Source organism: Perca fluviatilis, chromosome 18 (genome assembly GCF_010015445.1).
Source record: "Perca fluviatilis chromosome 18, GENO_Pfluv_1.0, whole genome shotgun sequence".
In the NCBI taxonomy this organism is placed as follows: Eukaryota; Metazoa; Chordata; class Actinopteri; order Perciformes; family Percidae; genus Perca; species Perca fluviatilis.
Window position 1 is genome coordinate 24518190 of NC_053129.1, and position 20280 is coordinate 24538469.

Below are 20280 nucleotides of genomic sequence, written 5' to 3' on the forward strand. Positions count from 1 at the left end.
TGGTATTAATAGAGAAAATGTAGGGGAAAAACAACTTCCTTGTACATAACTTTATTATTGCAATAGTGCTTTGGCAACAACATCTTCATATGTTTACCATGTTAGAAATACGGAAGCGCTTTACACACATTTTCATATATACTTTTCTTCAAAGGCAACTTCCCTTGGACGGGTAACTGTAGCATTTAAGGTTAAAACATCACTTTTCCAACATATAAAATCTGGATTCATGTCTGCCCCTATCTTTGTTTTGTTGTTTTAGGTTTGGTTGCATGCAGACATGATATTGTATAACAGAGGTTCATGATAAAAAAATAAAGTATCTTTTTTCTTTTTTTTAATCTTAGTCAAGGAACATAAAAAACTTAAAAGTGCCCCAGATTCTGAAATCATCCACTTATAACACAAAAATATAAATAACAAATAGAACACAAATTGACCATCATAAAGTGCTCATTATTTTTTGAAAAGGCAAACAGTGCAAAACCAGTGCACCCATCAACAAAATTAAAAGTAATTCATAAGCAGGTGTTGATATTCCTGCACTGTTAAAAAAAAAAGACAAATATTTTGGTGTCTTGTGCATCATCACCCAGTAGCTATTTGGATCTGAATAGAGTGCATTTAGAAAATTTCAAATACTGGAAAGTTTAGTTTCCACCATCTGGGTCATTTCTGTGTGAAGGACATTGTATTGATACATAAAATCACGTCAAGGTCATATTGCTGACATTTTAAATCCTGGCTGTTCTGGGTTCATTATGAGTAGAGCTCCCTCTTGTGGGGAACAGTCTCAGTCCTTCAGTCACAATGATCGAAAAGAACCAGGCACAACAACGAGACGATAGGAAACAACGTCACATCTCAAAGTGGCGGAAAATGCTTTCGACATAACCCAGGACCCTCTGCCAGTCCGGCCCGTCTGCCTTCAGAATCTCCTCCACTGTCTGTCACACAGTTAAGATGTAAAGATAAGATTATAAGACCAGTGGACACAGCTGTTAAGTTGCACAATTGTTCTTTATAAAATGTGTTGTGGAAAATGGCTCACAAGTGTGGCTGTGATTCCCACGCCCTCTCCTGTCTTAAAAGCAAGGTCCAGATTTTCCTTCTGTTAAAACATTTGAGTCAGAAGCAGCTTTTACATCATCATCATCATGTGCACAGTTTTACAGACATACCTTATAGTAATGGATTCTTGTATAAAATAAAAAAAAAATCCAGTACACCGTCGACCACTTCTAGTCGCTTTATTAACGATATTTTGGTCCTCAGACCTTTGTCGTGTTTAATAAAGTGAGTAAAAGAGATTTTTGGTTCTTTCACAGGAGTGACTTTCTGTAGTACACAAATGTAGACTTGATTGTTAACCGGTATGCTAGTTTTATGAGTGTAGAGATCAGTATTTGTAACTTGATATCGGACATGTTTTTTTCTTCTTTTCTGTCTCTGTAAAAGCTTTTGAGACTTGTGCTTAAGTCAAAAGTCTTTGTAAATAAAATAATTAAAACAATCTGCTCATAACATGTGTTTCCTTTGTTTTGAGAACCAAAAGCGACGGTTTTACCTTGTCTGCTCGGTTGAGGGTGTCGTACGGGATGCGAGTTGGTAAATACGTGTGATAAATGGCGCAGAATGCCAAGCCGTCCTCCCAGCTGCTGCTGAAGTTTGTGATCTCAATATTCTGCCACAAAACATACTTGATGAAGACAAAATATAACTGGTAAAAGGGTATTGAATTCCTCTTAATCTTTACAGATTGTAACGAATTTCAAAATATTTCAATAATGGTGACATCCTGCTCTCTTACCTTATAACCTTGGGTACGATTCTGGCACCAGCGCAGCAGGGAGTTTCTCCTGGAGCCGCCATGACGCCTCAGCAGAGCACTGAAACCATCCTGAGGTCTGGGAAAGCAAGAAAAGCTTTCATCACAGTTTTAAGAATAACTTAATTTGCTACTTAATTATACAGTAAAGAATTAAACCACATATAAAAAGGAGATTAAAGAATAGAGGAAGCGCTTCTTTCTGCACATTCAAATGTGCAAAAGGTTCAAATGGAGCTTGTGATTAAATGTGATTTCATGGTTGATTTGACTCATTCATGGTAGACATATCAGCCTTTCCATCTCTTTTACACACAGAATTCAATGTCTGTTGAGATGTCAGTATCAACAAGTAGAAGGGCCTAATGGTTACTTACTTGATGGAATCTGAGCTTTGGTCCTCATCCTGTTTTCCTGCGATACAAAAATGCAGTCACGGTCATACAACTGTACACTTCCTAAGCGGTCTAAAAGAACATAAAGGTGGTTTGGTGCTGTAGGTTTAAACTTACCTGGGTAAAAGCTGGACCAGCTGTCCTGCCGCTGTAAAATGCGGTCCATCCTTCTCCGTTTTGGTGGCTCTTCTTTCTGGAAAAGTTTAGAGACTGATTTTACAAATGCCTAATGTGAGCCCACAATAATATTAATGTTTCCCTAGATATCTGTCCATATAATCATGATAGTTTAAAGAACATTTTTATATCAATTGAACGAGTGTTGTACCTTGCATAGCGGCAGTGTTGTGCTAGTGTTTTTTGATGTCCCATTTTGGCTGGAGGAGTCAGTTGGGAGTGGGAGACGAGAGAGACTCCTAAAAGACATTTTTGCATGTTTTAAAATACGGTCTTCGGTAAACAGGGGTGAATGTGTTGTGAGTGCTCATGTAGACTCACCAAGATCTTTCAGACAGCATCACAATCCTCCTTGGATCTGTCCCTTTCTTCTCCAGCGCAGCCAAACTACGAATGTATCCCTCCGCCACCCCTTTCCCTGTCAGCAGCACGCTCCCTGATCCATTTGCCTCCTCAGGATCATGACGCGCAACTTGAGGATCCACCTCTTGATTTGTTTCATTCTCATCCTCTTGCTTTTCAACATTTTTAGCTTCAGTGTCGGCTTCAACTTCCCTGGGTTTTTCCTCCAACACCTCCTGTATTTCCTCCTGCTGCTGCTTCCCCTCAGAGTCTCGTCTCTCTGCCTGTTTATCCCAATCGGTTGGGTCTTTCACCCTGCATGCGTTCCTCAGAGTGTCCAGCTCGGCTCGCTCCTGCTGCTGCTGCAGGGTGAGTTCAGTCAGTTTACAGCAGACGTCTCTGTGCTCAGCCCTCAGACTCTCCAGCTCTCCGTCCTTTTCCTGCTGTCTGCTGAGGGCCTGAGCCAGCTGCTCCTCCACGGCCCTGTGGCTCTCCTGGAGCAAACCCAGAGCCTTCTCCGACTCGACCCGCAGCCGGTCGGCCACAGACACGGCAACCTGCAGGTCACACTGGAACTGATGCCACTCCAACCTCTCTGTCTGCCATGGAAAGACAAAAGAAGGATCTGAATTTAAAAGCTGCATGTTGTCGATGTGGTTTTTAGTGTCCTCTAGAGTCCTGGATATTACTGGTGCCTCTGATCTCTTAATATATGAATATTTGTTTAAATTCAGTACTCTAAGGCGAGTAATTGATGTAACCTTTTCAGCACAACCTTGGCTATTTGGAAGTGTATGGTATAGTGATGTCACATTAAATTATACATATTTATAAGGCAAAAATTCCAAAGAAAAAGTTAATTAAAATTTCTCAAAATTTTATTCAAATGTCCTTTGTCTAAATAAAATTGCGTCTCCATGATGTTTGTTGTGAGATTCAGGCCTAAGGGTGTTATGTGATCTGCAGCTCCAACTCACCCGGAGTGTCTCCCTCAGTGTGTCTACCTCCTCAACCAGCTCCTCTCTCTCTGTTATCAAGTGCCTGAGCAGCTCTGAAAAACAAGTTGAACATAAAACGCACACAAGGTTGAATGAAAATAGATTTAAAAGTCTGACAACTACAATCAGGATAGGTCATTCATTCGTTATTTACTCAAGACCAACATATAGCACACTTTTATAAAATCTTTAATTAAACAGGATGATGCTAGAATGGATGGTCCGGAGAGACGGGTGATGGCAGGACCCGCTTCTCATTAACTCGTTTGCGTTTGTTGGTAAGGTTTGGGCATGAGCAGTGAGATTAGTTAAGGTTAGGGTAAGAATACTAGGGTTTGACCATTTCTTATTTTATTTGTCTCTGGCAAGCAAACACTACATCACTGTAGAACCTCTCTAAGTTTTTTCCTCCTACCTGGTCAATTTACTTAATCCATATGCTATATTAATTCAGTAGTGCAAAAATATCAGCATCCTTGTTGCATTATTAAATCAGATGAATTTAAGTAAATGCAAAGAATCACAGATACAGTTTTAAGCAAGTTATCAGTAATCTGTAAGCAAGACACTTTGTTCATACTTGTTTTACATTTATCATTTTTTTCTGATCACAAACAGAGGTCAGTAACAGTTTACTTAAAGTGTCTAAGAAAACTAAAGTAAAGATGGAGGACCTACCTACTGCTCCTGTGGTAACATCTGTGTTGGGGGTCAGGCCTAGTGAGGCCCTGTAGTGCTCCATCAGACTGAGTAAAACCAGGGTCATCTCCTCTCCGGCTCTCTCTGCTGCAGCCTGTGGCTCCAGTCCACTATCCCGCTCCAGCCAGCTCTGCTCTGAAGGCGATCCTCTGGATGGAGCCAGGGACGTCGGGCTGCCCGCTGCCTTCCCATGCCTCACTGCTACATCGCTCACATTTGTCTCTGAAGTGATGCTGTCTATGCTTATCACAGCCCATTCTGTGGGAGCAGGCAGTTTCTGTGTCCAGTCTGTGAATGGAGAGATTGTGGAGGGGGTGGTGCTGCCGGCTGGTGATGGCGTCTGTGCCTTACTGGAGGAAGCTGCAGAGGATAAGGCCATGGCAGTCAGCTCTGCCTCTGAGGGCGTGGTAGGAGCTGTGTGGAAGAAATCTAAAGGAGAACCTGAGAGAGGGAAATAAATTGTAAAACAGATGGGGAGCAAAAGAACATCAGAGAGATAAAAGAGAAAAAAAAATTGACTGTCCTGAGCCTTAAAATCATCGAAGTTAAAAAAAAAAAAAAGTCTGCTGAAAGCCCACCCTCTTCTTTTCCTCGTTGCAGATGTAAGCACTGCTCCCTTATTTACTGTCCTGGGCTCACTGATGCAGCAAAAAGCCTCTGCTGCCAGTGTCTTGGCAGGCAAACACTCACACTCTGTTCCCCAATGTGGCAAGATCCAGGAGGAGAGGTGATTTTACCCTGATCTACTATCTAACAGCTGCTCTCACTGCTACCACAAAGCAATTACATTCAAAACATTTTTAAAAAAGGAGTTTAGAGAGTGATGTAATTGTTTTTGTTTTTTTTAAGCAGTTTGGCTTGGCTTCTGTATCCTGAAATATCATCTCAAGCGTCACCGGTCAGTGAAAAATAAGCTTTGTGATTTCTGTATGATGTTGGCAGTATGCCGTTTATGGTGCTGTTCACTTGTTATAAACAGATTTCAGCAGTCTACAAGGATCTCCACCTCATTCAACTCAGATCTTTTCATGCTTCCCCTCCTTGTCCTTGTGTTGTGCTGCAGGATTCTGCAGACTCACCATTTCCTTGGCAGCAGCATGATGTAGCCTGCTCAGCTACAGCATTGGAGCTATTCTCATCCTCTAGCCTGAGACTACTTCCTGCATACTGACAGCCAAAAGAGGGAAACAAGGCGCAGCATTTTAAACAGCTGGAAGTGAGAATTAAACTGAGCAAGTGGGAGAATGAATGCTCTCAGTAAGAAGGCTGCACAGGGCAATTCCACACATTAGCTAAGCCAAATGATAGCTGCCCAGTGATGCTTTGAACTGAAGGATACTGAAGGCACGAGAGAGGCGAAAGGTCTGACTTTGCTGGATCCAACTTTCTCTGCATCCTCTGGGATATACATTTGTATTATTTCACAGCAAAGTTCTGATTCATCACTTCCTGTGTGCCAAGAGAGGTTTCTGTGATCATACAGTACCTGACAACAGAATGTTTTTAAGACCAACAGGGTACATCTATAGAGTGTCAGTCAGTGGACATGTGATGCTCACAGCCCGACTTTGTGATTCAGCCTTAAGTATTGTAAACTTGTCACTGAGTATACATTTACACAAAAATGAAACATTTTGGCTTTCTTCCTCAGTTTGTACAATTCATTTAAGCGGCATGCTTCATTCCACAACATGCTCTTGGCTACTCTTGCACTACATCAGTATAGTTTACAAAGTACTATTCAAATAGTATATGTTGAATGGGGTTTGTGTTTTAACCGGAAGACAATTTTCTTAAAAATTTTTTTTTTTTTTTTTTTTTAAAAAAATTTTTAAAAAAATTTTTTTTTTTTTTTTTTAAAAAAAAAAAAAAAAAAAAAGTCTTCCTTGCATAGAATGACCGGAAGCTGTAAATTCGAGCATTTGTGAGAAAACTGGCCATGTGCAGAAACGTATACATTTATTCTCAATCACCTATACTTCAAAAAGTGTGTGTGTGTGTGTATATGTATGTATGTATGTAATGTATATATATATATAATATATACATACATACATACATACACACATACACTTCGAAAAGTATATATATATATATATATAAAATAAAAATCAAATAAGAAATAAAAATCAGCCATTGTTTGCCTTTGTCCTAAGGTACCTGAAGTGCCATGGTTGTCTCTGCCAGTCTGGTTACCCATGATCCAGCAGGGGTGGGTATCTGGATAGGCCAGTGTCCTTCACTGCGTTCTCGGTTTTGTGAGGCCCACTGCTGTCTGGATGGGAGGGAATGAAGATAAATATTTCATAAATATGACTCACTACTGAACTCTTGATCAGCAGAACGAAAGGAGCGAAACATGCCAAGATAGAGCCTCACAAGACTTTTACTCAGGAAATATTTAGTGCAGAATCTGCTAAGCTTGGAGCCCAAACGTCTCCCTAACATGGCTGGGTTTCTATAAAATTACGGTTTCTTATAGAACATACTTCTACTATACCATTTGGACAGTAGCCTACAACAGTCACGGTGTCACCTGCCTGCAGTTTTGGCTGACCACCCCACAATGCTCTGTAAGAGGCTTTTAAGGCCTACTCAAGATTTAAGGGCTGATAGTAACAGCTTTTACATACATTTGACATAAAGTAACAAATGTGTTGATTTAAAAAAAAAAGCCACAGTTGTGTTAAATGATAACTTTCTTTTTAACAATTATACACGGGCTCTTCTGCAGTGTTGTGGCATTATATTATTTGTAACACATGGCGGATTCCCACCAAAAAAACAAAACAAACCCCATTAAATAATCAAGTCAGTTAAGGTTGCCGTGGTTATTGAGAAAAGACACATACATTAAACGTCATAACTAACCTCAGGAAGATGTTGCTATCCCGAGCGGAATTCGGTATGCACATGATTTCCTATGACGCATTACATTTCAAAATAATCTGTTTTTTCTTTTTTACCACCGAGTCCATCTGCTGACTACTTGCCTCCGTAAAACATGTTACGTGGTATGAAGCTACCAAGGGAACTAACTCTAAAACCAAGACTAATCAATCAAGGTCTTGCAAGTGAATTGTATGCCGTATTAACGAGTAATTTATATCAATGTGTAAACTTGTCTTGCTGTGCTAAATATCCCCGCTTCCAAGGAGCCACTTTTCTTTTCTTTCCAAAAAGAACAATCCCTATCGGGGAGGGTGATTCTATTTTGTGAAACTATTCTTACCGTGACACAGGCTACGTTGCATCCAACCAACGACACCGCACACACCATAACCTTCCAGTTTCATTCATCCTACCTGCTCAACCTGCCAGCTGGACGCCTTCCAGTTTGATCCCCGGCTATCCGGCGGGTTTCTTCTCCGAGTGTCTCGACCTCCCTGTCGGCGTTTTCTGCGTCCGTCTCCTAAATTCCCCGCAGGACACTGTTCAAGTTACTGTGACAATCCTGTTTCCAGATATCCCATAGTCACCACACAGATGCAGAAAGGCAGCCACCATCTATAACTTGGGTCCAATTCCCAATAATATCCAACTCCGCTTCTCCTTTAAATCCAATGCGACAAAAAGAGAAGGAGGCAGACACAGACTGGTTGCGCAGCTGCAAGTTGGATTGACGACATGAGTGTTGTTAATGTCATCGTGCATGTTTTCAAAAATGTTTTCACACAAAGTAACGATTCAAAACAATAAATAATGTGACCTATATTTAATAAAATGTTTTGCTGCTGAGAAAAAGAGCGGCGAGGAAGCAGTCACACATGGAGGCTAATTATCTTTAAATGCAGGTGTGTTGGCACGCAGTTGACAGGTTAGGCCGAGAGCATCAGAGCCCTGTAGGCTACTACGAAGCAACGAGCTAACTTCAGGTTCAACCCACTGTACCACGAAGGTGGATTAGTTGTTATCGTGTTCAATCGCCGTGGTAACTCATGCTGAGGGGGGAGGGGGGAGAGAGGGGTGCGCTCATAAAAGTTAAAACATTTAGAGACCGACAACCCCGTTAACATTCACTGATGGGTATCTTTATGAAAGATATAGATTTTAAGAGGGAATTACATATAGGCTATTTGTCGGCTTCTTCAGCCGTGTGTTGCCTATACGCACATCGGTTAGAATTATGTTTTGATATTTTTTTATTTTCTCTCAGGGCTTACCACTGCCAGGGTTTCAACTGAAATAAAAGGCTAAAGCAACGACAGTTCATGGAAAGCAAAAGTGTAATTATGGTCAGATCTTGTGCCTGACTGATGGGGAAGTGACCAGTGTAGTCTAATGTAGGCTATTATAGTGGGTGTACTGTACTGTATATTGGCCAGAATCTGCCTTTGGGGGAGGAGGGGGCATATCATAGTGGGGGGGCCTGGGTGTCCTCCCCCAGGGAAGTTTTAGGCATCAACAACTTCATTTCATATACTTCATGACACCAGAAGTGTATGTAAATAACACTTGCCTGTTGGCTTCTTGTCTCTGCTGCTGCTGCTGCTGCTACCGGTCGGCAGTAAGAGTGCTTAGGGCCGTCTACAAATTACAACACCGAAAAGAGATGCAACAAAAATATTTGTTAATTTAACTTTTTTTTTTTTTTAAGTAAGTGCTGTAGTATAACTAGCAGGAGACAAGTTATAATTGAGGTAAGTTTGGAGACATTACCTTATTTAATCATTAAATTAATAAATATATTTGTTGCATCTCTTTTTGGTGTTGTAATTTGTAGACGGCCCTAAGCACTCTTACTGCCCGGTAGCAGCAGCACATAAGAGAAGCCAACAGGCAAGTGTTATTTATATACACTTCTGGTGTACTTACAAACTTTCCAATCCATCGTTTTATGAGTGCATAACCTATTTGTACTAGTGTAGAAGTTTGGTATCATTTCGGATATTATTAGTGGGGTAACTTACGAGATACATCACTGGCTCCATTAGCCCCTGCGCTAAGCTATTCAGCTGATAATGCTACTCTACGCTAACTCTCCCAATGTTAGACCCAGGTGAAAAAAGCTTCTGGGAGGGTGTTTGGCTCGAGGTCATGGTGCAAAGGACCCTAGGGTGAAATTACTCCGAACCATCACTTTAACTCACACAGAACATGAGACTGGCTTTGGTGTTTTCTTTTGTATAAAGAGTTAGGGTACATTTAACGTCACAATTCAAAGGAATTAATCTGCATTACAGATGAGACTGACAGGACAGATGTCAACTAATGTGAAGAAAACAAGTGAAATATAAAGTATAAGTTTAAATCTTTCGTGAGACACATTTTGCTACAAGTGGACGACAGAATAGTAGTGGCAACAGAACTGCTGGATGAGTCATTGGATGAAAAATTGTAGGACAAAGACAAAAAGGATGGAGTAATGCTATGTGGGGAAACTGTAATAGTGGAGAGACAATAGTAGTGTAATGCAAGTTGCCAAAGAAGCAGGAAAAAAATTAAGATAAGGTCTTGGTAAGGTCATATTCAGACCAATAGAATTTGAATACAAACACATTAAATTGGTGCAGTGAAAACGACTTTATGTAATGGTGGAAGAAGATCTTTTACTTAAAATTAGTATTTTAATCCATAATAATAAATCATACGTAATTAGTTTGTATTTGAAAAGTAACAGAAGCTTTAAAATAAATGTAGTAAGGTAGAAAGCACAATATTGGCTTCCAACATGTAGTACATAATGTAGTAGGCCGTATAAAACAGTAGGATAAAATAGAAATACCTCAAAACTGCACTTAAGTACAGTACTTAGTTGCGAGTAAATGTACTTACCATAGTTACATTCCATCACTACACTATGTGTGTGTATGTGTGTGTGTTCAGTTGAAATAAAAATCAACAGTAAGAAAGTCTTGACTGTTTCAGCACAATGTAGAGTTTAGTGTAGAGTAGGCTACCTTTAAATGTTTCAGCACCATGGACAGAGCACGGTGAAGAAGATTGTCTCTGGCGCCCTCCAGTGACCAAAACTCAGTACTGACAGGAATAATGAAAGAGGCAATAACGTTTGGTTTTCCACTGTCCGTTTAATTATTTCAGTAAAGTAAAAGAACTATTAAGTATATTAAGCATAATTCACAAAGAACATTTAAAAAAAATCTAAAGTTTATGTTGTCTTAATTCTTGCAAGAAGTTACTTAGTTTAAGTATGCATTGTGATCATTAAAAAATGTGGAGTTTGAGCTTTTCCCCTAACTCACAGTATTTGCTTTATTTCTTTATTATTCTTAAACAGTGGGTCTATGGGGAGTTTGGTAAATTTTCATACTGCATACAGTAGACAAGAAATAACACTTGACGAAACACTTGAAAATGTTTGTGAAGGGTCAACTTTGTGTGAGTTATGTAAGCTTCATACACAATAAGTTTTGTATGTGTATACTATCATTATTGTCCATTTTCAACATATGCTGCAGTGTCTCAGACTTTTGATTTTGTTTCTTCTACCTTCCAGACACAAATCATTTTCATTTCACTTAACTAAAATCTACTTGCAGAGACTTTTTGACTGAGCAGTGAACACTTTGTGTGTTAAGTTTTCTTGTTGCGAAAGGTTGTAATCATTGTTAGAGTAATGTTATGAGGACTGATGGATTTTTACTGTGTACAGTCTATTTGTGTCTGCAGTGTGAGCAAAGCTTTAGCGATTCACGCATTTTCTTTTGCTTCTGGCTGTTTTAGGACAGTACACCACACTGCAAAGATCAGTTTCTTACCATCACAAATCAATCTCACCATGTTTCCTCACAGTTATCCCACTCATTTTAATTACTATAAACATTGGCGCCAAAGCTTAAGGCACTTTGAAATAAAACTAGTTTATTTTTCTGCAAACTTCCCTTTAGAAACCTTAAAAATATTTGTTTATAATTATCAAGCTTGAAGAGGATGATGAGGAACTTTTGTTCCTAACTAAGTTCTGGGTTGATGTCTTATCTAGGAGAAAAAGAGAGGTACAGTAGATTAGGGTGTGATGGAGAAGACTGGCTGTCCCAGTCTGGATGTCAATTATGAGAACTATTTTATAAAGAAATACACGCTGAGCTTACCAGTATGCTGCTGATAACAACACCCACAGCAGCTGCCCAGTGACACAGTGAACCGACACTGGCTTGTCATGAAGCTCTGCTGGAGTAAAGTGCAAGGACACTTGGATCAACAGTAGTAGTTGAAGGACATCCTTCAAATATTACAAATTATTTCAATAAGATCTTCACCGGGTAAAATGTCAGTTATTTTAATCATCAGGCAGCACAAGCAAAGTCAGTATCCACCTTTAAATCCCTTCTTACTAATAATAACCTTCTGTTAACTAATTTTGAGTTATTACATATGTTTTAATTATAATTTTAAATTTTTCGTTGTGGATTTTATTCCTTGTTTTACTGTAAAGCAATTTTTACTTTGTTAATTAAAAGTACAATGTAAATTCAGTTAGTAATATTGAATAAGAAAATAAAAATAAACAGAGAGTATAAAGGAAACTGGAACTTTTTTTTTCCATTGTAAAAGACACGTTATTGTCTTATTATTATTATTATTATTATTATTATTATTATTATTATTATTCACCAATTCACTTTGAATTGTGTAGGCTACGTCATGCTTATTTAATGTAGGCTGGCATCGATTAAAAAGAATGCTTTTACTTTTTAATACGTTTTTTTTCTTAACTTTGTATGTTAGGCTGTTGAGAAGTTACAGTACGTGTAACGTTATCGGTTTAATTTAATATCAATACAAGTAGGCTATACTGTAGGTGCATACTTTGTAAAAATGGCGTCTGATATTGGCTGCCTTCATAAGCGGAGCTCTGCTATCAGTGACCACAACAACATCATTGCATTATAATTCATCTCCAGAGAATGAAGTCTGCCGCTGCATCAGGACTGGCGTCGGACAAGAAAACACATACAAGCCGCCGTCATCATGGGAAACTACGGCCGCTCTGTCGCAGATGTTTATAACGAACAACGCAATGAACATTTTCACGGCATCCAGGAGACATGATCGCCTTTCACTTATTAACCGCCCGTGTACTATCGAAGAAGAAGTGACCTTCTCTGAGGAGGAAGATGTCAGCGCTGAAAAAGGTATAGAGGGAAGATGAACGGTGTCGTGTTTGTGCATGAACCGAGCCTGCAGTAAAGCCTGTTGTTATATTGACTGTTATCTCAAGTGCACCTACATAAGGTCTGATGGAGGTTTGGGGGTCTTGACCAGGTGAAGCCAGGTGAAGCCAGGTGAATCCAGCGTGTCGCACCTGGTCAGACTGATAGGAAGCGTAAATGATAGAAAGTTCTGCAGTGCATGGATGAGTCACTCACTGAATGATTGTTTTTGCACTTGTAGGGTGTTTCCTGCACCAATCAATCACTGGATGATGCATGGTGTGTGGGTGAGGAGGTGTTGTGAGAATTAGAGTATATGTGTTTGGAGGTGGAGGGAGGGTGGAGGTGCCATTGAACCCATTGTGAATGCAGGGGACTCACAGTTTCTTCCTCAAGTTTCTTCTGTCTGTAAATGCCCACACGTTCCTATTGTGCTGCTCCCCTCCATTCAGTCAGTTTGTGTGTGTTTGCGTGTGTGTGTGTGTGTGTGTGTGTGTGTGTGTGTGTGTGTGTGTGTGTGTGTGTGTGTGTGTGTGTGCTTGGAGTGACTCAGCTGTATTGTACTATATCTGTCATCCATCTTTTCATCTGTCACAGGTGTTACCATGGCTACTACAGACTCACTGCTGTCTTTTCTTTGAGAAGGACTCAGGTAAGAGGTGGGAGGGGTGATCAAGTCACACATAATGAGGAGATGTCATTTACGCTAAAAGGTGGCTTCTTTTCGCTTTGCTTTTTTATACATATTGTACAATGGCTTTATAGTAGCAGGGATCTGAAGGAATGACAGTGTTATGATGGAAGCTTCTTTGTTCTTTTCAAGCGATGACTTTTCAGGAGTAGGATCAGACCATTGTGGCCTGTTGTAGTAACTGATTGGTAATAGTGTAAACTTTATTCAGAGACTATAAAGGGTAAGTCTGGTGATATTCTATATTTTCCCTATTGGCAAATAATCCCATAAAAAGACCAAACTGATCATACTAAGTGTTGCCCTTGTAGCCAAAAACTGTATATATATTTTGCGATGTGCCATTGACCTCCATTCTTTGACCAAAAAGTATTAAAAACACATCAATGTTCATCATTACCATAAACACGGGCTCTGTAATATAGTGGACGTTTGACCATATTTCAGGTTGTAAGACCACTTAGTCTTCTGGGCACATCTAAGTTTTGACTTATGTAATTTAATTCAGCTGTCTTATGAATTAAATTATAAACCTCAGAGGCAGAGAAAAAGCTGAATGAGGAATTATTTGAAGATTTAGATCACAACATCAGGGCAGGGGAATCTATCAAAACAATAAGTTATATCTCAGACTGGTCCTTTGACTAACTTGATGTTATACTCTGTATTACAAGATGTTAAACAGTTTCAAAGCTCTTCTCCAAATTTTAAACTTCTCTTCATCTTTTTTTTAAAGATTATTTATTTATTTTATTCATTTATTCATTATTATACAGTACAGAGAGACAGGAAAGGGGAAGAGAGAGAGAGAGAGAGAGAGAGAGAGAGAGAGAGAGAGAGATGATATGCAGCAAAGGGCTGCGGGTCTGAACTCAGCCTGCATGGGTGCAGCACGTTCTACCGGGTGAGATTTAGGTTACCCAAAACTTCTCTACATCTCAACTAGAACCATATTTTGGAGTTTACTTTTTGTGCACCATCCTGGTGCCATAAAGTCACCGGCAAACCAAATGTGTGTTAATCCGCAGCTAAAAAAGTTCCCTGCAAATACACAGTTTACTCCTTTTTGGGGTAATTTCTACTTTATCTACAGTGCCCAGCAGTTTTATGAAAAATAATATACGATTTAAACTATATTTTTACATATTTAATATTTATATATATATTATTGCTTTAAAGATGTACTTCTTCAGTAGGAACCAATGGGCTTGGGACTGAAAGCTACAGACCGGCTGGGAAAGTCAGATAGTATAAAGAAATGGGCATATTGTTGGTTCACGGGACTTATAATTCATCTTAATATAGAATAATGCCAGCCTTCTTCTTTAGATGAGTTTCAAACTACTAATTAAACCTGCATTCATGTATTTATTTATGGCCACCTGGGGTCAGTACAACAAGCTGTAAACACAACATTGACATATTATCACCTTATTAGGTTGATATGGCGAACAGCAGACACTTGCCTATTTACACATCCAGCAGATACGGAGAAACATTAACATTCCTTTGGAGTCGTGTTTGTGTCCCCCTGATGAATGTGGGTCCAATACTTACTCTCCTTTTAACAACTCCTGAGAGAAATATCTGGCCCTTTAGCTGCTAAGTTCCAAGCTAGTTGCTAACTTTGTCTGCTGTTTGGTGCTGTGCAGGAAGTGTACCGCTGACTATTGAGGCTGGAAACTATGCTGACAAGAGCAGTGAGTCGAAACCAAACAGTAAACAATGAGCTGTAAAATGCTCCATAGATTTGAAAACTGCAGAGGGTGGATTTGTGGTTTGTCACTAAGAGCGACACCGTTCACATGCACATAGACATTCCATCCATTGTTAATGTAAAAATATTTATTAATGCAGCTTTATACCTCAACATTCCTTGGGATAAGCCTGGTTGTTAGCACTGGCCTCTTACAATGAAAAAGATTGATTCCTGCTTTTCTTTCTGTGTACTGTAACTTTACTTCTGTAAAGTTTATATTATGTGTGATCTGACAGATGAGATGTTTATCTACCATCTAGCACAGTGCATGATGGGAAAGGTTGGAGCCTAATACCAAAGGACAGACAGGTGAAGACAGCAAATCAACCTCACATAGCATAATGGTGGTGTTAACTGTTGTACAGTAATGTGTGGAGAATTTGGGCATAGAGCATAAAGGAGATAGTCGTTAATTAGGTAAACTCTGCACGACTCCATCTCTCAGTAGAGGTCAGAGCACTGAGAACCATCCAAGGAAAAAGCACTGCAGGGGTCCGCTGCCTTTGCCTTGGCATTTTTTGGGCATCATGGATGATCAAATACTGGCTCACATCAGCCCAATCCTCAAATATTATCGCTAGCACTGTGATGCTTTTGAAGCCAAAGGCCAAGACAAAACCATGAAAGAGTAATCTTAAATTACTTTATAAATATTAACACAAAAACAAGTATTCTCAAGATTCTCGTGACATGAGAAAATAATTTGCTTGTCGCTAGGAGCATGTTTGTTGGTGTATTATTCACCAATGAACTAACATTTTGAGGTCAGGTGTGGCTATTTTTAAACTGAACCTTTACCTTTCTGTTCTGTTCATTAATATCTCAGGGACATTTTGCACATTTAGCCCGACACTAATTGTTACCGTGTGTCTGTAGTGCTTCAGTGTCATTCTATATCATAACACCATCCTTAGATAAAGACTGTAGGATCTCAAGTTTGACAGCATTTGCTCAAACAATGATCTTGTGTGTGTTAATCACATTCTGAAAATGTCTTTTTACGCATTACAAAATGAGCTGACAGTGGAGTTTCAGCCCAACCACACATCAGAGATTATCTGTGAGTTAATCGTGTGTAGGGTCCTACTGTGCTTTTACAGGCTTTGTCAGCACAAAGACCCAGATGAAGTGAACGTGGATACGGGAACATCTCTGCTTGTTTGATGTGCATAACCTAAAGAATTGTTCCGAGTTTTTCCTTCTTTATCAGCCATCCGCAGAACTTGCTCTTTATCATACCTTGCTCATCATTTTCTCAAGGTTGAGGCAGAATGTTAATGTCTGTGTGGACCGGATCATTTTAAGGAAAATAAAGCAAGCAGGCCATGCAGTGATGCTGTTTATGACTTTTTAGTGCATTAAAAATGAGCATGATGAGCATTTCAAAAGTCTGCTGTTTTTAGCGTTTTTAATCTACAACAGGATTACAGCACTAATGTGTAAATCTTTGACATTTTCTAAATCACTTCAGATCAGTGTTACACCACTAGGTGGGACTGTTTACTTTACGAAACACTGACATACCTGCTGGTGTGTTTCAAAAACTGGCCATGTCAGAATCCACTACAGAGTGTGTGCTGTTATTTTGGAAAATATATTTACTTAGAGGGCTTTCTTGTGCTGTTCAACAGTTTGTGTCAGCAGCAGTGCAAGGGTTAGTTTGATAGGACTAAAAGCAAAGAAATCACTAGAGCACAAATATTGTATTGTGTCTCTCTGCTGTTGGAAATGTTGCAAACTATTGTAATCTTTTCAGAAAAGCAGCACCTTTTGGGTTGTCCCGACAGTCTCATCATTCATGATGGCTATTACTGTATGTGAAATAACTATAATAAGTTTAGTTCATTTAGATCTGTGTGTCCACAATGTTTTAGAAAACAGAGATAGTGATATAGATATATGTATATATTCGTTTAATTTGAGACTGGACAGTTTAGAGAATAGGAGCAGATATCTTGTTAAGAGGGCAGCATATTCAGTCCACTTTGATTTGCTGTCAGTCTGTACGTAGTGGAATAATAGAAAAACACCAGTTCATTTAGCTGCAGCTCTGCTGGTTGGTATGGTGACTATCCATCACCGTTTTACAGTTGGCAAGAGACGATAGTAAGTTGAAAAACTTGGTCTCTTTCCAAACATTCACCTGCACAGAAGAAGTGTAGAAAACAGGACAAAAACACATCAAGGCATCTAGGTTTGAGTGCTTACATACACACAGTTTTACATCCTTGAGTGTTAGCTTTGTCTTTTAGTGTGCTTATTTAAGTGGCTCTTCCTTTCTATCTGCATCAGCTACTGCTGATGTGTCTTTTTCATCCAGTGAAGTAGCGCTCATATTTCTCTTGAGTAGCACCTCTACTCCTTCAGAATACCAATACGTCTTACATTGGGCCTAAAATCAATATGATCCTTTCCAAATCTGTATTTATTCCTCTCAGATTGTCTCTCAACCTTAGACGCTCTGCTGTGCTGTAGGACAGAGAAGAGGCTGGTGAAGGAGGGAGGACGTGAGGGGAATGTGAGGGCTTGTTGGACTTGGTGTCGTTCTGCTGGTTGGTGAAATTTGCGGTTCCAGTTTGGACAAGAAGTCAGGACTTTAAAAGACAGGAATGTGTTCAAGACTTGTGTTGTAATTTGCTTGGATCTGGTGCAGGTGAACTGGAACCATCAGTTTTGGCGTGTTTCCTGTTGTTCAGTTGTGTCTAACTTTCTCCATGGATTGTATCCCATTTAAACACCTGCACATGGCCTGAAAAACGTGTCTGATCTTGAAGACGTCAGCAGGGTCCCGACAAGACCAGGAAATGACTCCCTCCCTTTCAGTCGGAGGAGTGATGTCATCGCAGGGAGAGCGTGAGGTTGGCTAAGGCTTTATTGAGCTTGACGTTTTATCACCAAGAGCATGAGACGTATGACCACATGCACCAGTCAATACGAGGACACAGAGCAGGAAAAGTGAGAGCCAAATGACATGGCAACACATGTGTGACTCGTTATAAACCCCCCTGGGAGGGAAAAGGAGTGTGAGGCAAAGGCACGCAGAGAGACAGAGATGCAGATAGAAACCCAGAGGGGAAGAGGGACAGCATGAGTGTGCATGCTGATGGGGATAGGAGTGTGTGGAGCTACAGAGCTGCAGAATCCTGAATCCAGCAGATGGAGACTCCGTGTCCTTGTTTTGCCGTGATCTTTGGGAGCAACATGCAGCTCGCGCCGCTGCCTCGCACTGCTGCAGTGGAGGAGTAAATGCGGAGCCCAACACTGCTCCAGGTGATCCACACGCAGCCCAGCCCGGCAGACTGCTCCCTCCTTAGCCTTCCCTCTCCTCCTCCTCCTTTTCCTCCTCCTCCTCCTCCTCCTCCTCCTCCTTTACCTCCTCCACCTCCTCTTCCTCCTCTTCCTCCTCTGTCAGTGCTCCATTCCTCTGAGGGCTTTGAACAAATTACAAGAAAGGAACAGATATACAGAGGAGAAACCCTGCTTTCCCCCTCCGTTCTCAGATGTGAAACACCTCTACATGACTGTCCGCCGCTTCCCTGTCATCGAGTGAAGACGCGCCGCATATGTGCTCCAATGTCTCCAGAACATAGACTCGCTGCAAGGTAAGAAGACTTGTTCGGAAAAACGCTTCTAGTCTTTGCTTCTTTTGCTTTTTTCTTGAGACATTTTCTACGGAACTGTTACAGCCTTGTGTGTGTGTGTGTGTGTGTGTTGTGTGTGTGTATGTGTGTGAATTTAACAGGTAGATGAGAAGTTGGCACAGCAGATTAGGTAATTGGTATTCCACACAATGGATAGAAATACAAAAAGCTTAGAGATAGATCTTTGTCAGATATGACAAAATACATATCTTCAGTTTTAGAGGAAAAGCACCTCTTCTTCCCCTCAATCACAGCGATCCGAGCAGGTGTGTGTTCATGTAACAGAATCCAGCAGGGTGGGAGGGATTGCTCCTCAAACAGGCTTCTCGATGGGCAACAAGGGGATTTTTATCTTGACAATGTGGCCAAACAGCTTTCCATCGATCTACTTACGGCTACTAATGTCGGCACAATCTCTGGCTTCAAAATAACTGACAGACTGCCTTCTGTAATGGTACCAGTTGTTAATCATTATGTAATCATTTTTATCGGTTCTGTTTGGCTGTAGAGAGAGAAAAAAAACCCTATTCCTGTCAATTTACGTAGAGAGAATTCAAGTCAATGTGAGGATACAAAGGAGGAGATAAAGATAAAGGCAGCAGGTATATGGGGACAGAGGTATATTGGGGGGACCTTCCCCATATGTGATTTCGGGAGCCTGCTAGCCAACAGCTAAACAGTGTGATCTCTTTCAAATCCTTAAATCGCTTAATCACATGTTGAAGCCTCAAAGCCTAAACCTGTAAGTGACCTAATGGGGGTTCATCACTTTCACCTTACACTCAAACACACACACACACACACACACACACACACACACACACCCTTCCTAATGGCATAATAAGGATGGAGACTAGCTGGTGCTGCAGCAATATCCAAATCCTGCATTCTGCTGTTTGACAGGATGTGTGTGTGTGTGTGTGTGTGTGTGTGTGTGTGTGTGTGTGTGTGTGTGTGTGTGTGTGTTTGTTGAAACCTTTGACAGTGTCTTGGCGCTCCGTTTAGCTCTTGGATGTGTTTGACCAGAAAATCACAAATGTGATGTAACCTGAAAAAAGAAGAAGAAAAAACATCACAATAAATCTGTTTTAGCTAAAAATTGTATGTACATTCATGCTCATTCATGTTTGCATACAGATCAGATAGCATGCCAGGTTCTTTTATAACTGTAGTGATATGCAGCAGAATACTGACAGATGCTCGCATTAATCCTTGTGTCCTGACACATGCAGGCACACACACAAACTGTGCATATAGCATTTGCCCTGGCAACATGCTCCTTCTCCTGATACACTGTACAAACAGTGAGCTAAAGGCACACCTATATGCATAAATACAGACTCACTCAGACAGCTGTGTGGACTGAATCAAGGTGTTTCATGTGTAGTAAGGTGTCTGTGGTGTTCATTTGTCATGTGTGGCATTAGGATGCAAAAGAGGATCTCAGAGGAGCAGAGTCTCAGCTGCTCGCATCTTCCAGGCGGCTTTTTACTGCTCTGATTCTCCAGCAGATACATTGGCATCCTGAAACGCCTCATTTAGCCGGTTCTCAGCAAAAAGCTTGCAGCTCCCAACAAGAATAAAGTGTGGAAAGCCCCGCTAGCATCCCCTAGAGGCTGCAATGTTTATTACACAC

General features: G+C 40.4%; 2 protein-coding genes across 7 annotated transcripts in view; one reads left to right on the forward strand and one right to left on the reverse strand.

The window, feature by feature from the left end:
• Nucleotides 1–35: 35 nt before the first annotated feature.
• On the reverse strand, nt 36–8301 carry LOC120547004 (cytospin-A-like). Of its 3 annotated transcripts, none has more exons than XM_039782338.1 (12): nt 7745–8301; nt 6600–6714; nt 4419–4880; nt 3720–3793; nt 2722–3341; nt 2552–2639; nt 2341–2416; nt 2206–2242; nt 1811–1907; nt 1568–1699; nt 1052–1111; nt 36–947 (listed from the first exon to the last, which is right to left on the reverse strand). In XM_039782338.1, the coding sequence occupies exons 2-12, from the start codon at nt 6637–6639 to the stop codon at nt 858–860; spliced, it is 1776 nt and encodes a 591-aa protein (XP_039638272.1). In that variant the 5' UTR covers nt 6640–6714; nt 7745–8301; the 3' UTR covers nt 36–857. The 3 variants fall into 3 exon arrangements, with proteins under 3 accessions (XP_039638272.1, XP_039638274.1, XP_039638273.1); XM_039782340.1 differs by having other exon boundaries at nt 1568–1684; nt 7745–8300; XM_039782339.1 differs by lacking the exon at nt 7745–8301 and adding an exon at nt 7311–7440.
• Nucleotides 8302–12141: 3840 nt separating this feature from the next.
• The window catches only part of LOC120546974 (disks large-associated protein 2), a 100260-nt gene continuing 92121 nt past the window's right edge, over nt 12142–20280 (forward strand). For 2 of the 4 annotated variants that reach the window (XM_039782288.1, XM_039782291.1), the window contains exon 1: nt 12142–12535. In XM_039782288.1, coding sequence (XP_039638222.1) covers nt 12400–12535 — 136 coding nt within the window. In that variant the 5' untranslated portion in view covers nt 12142–12399. Of the gene's footprint in view, nt 12536–13150; nt 13206–16532; nt 18606–20280 lie in introns of those variants that run through there. The other 2 variants (XM_039782287.1, XM_039782289.1) reach the window with 2 other exon arrangements.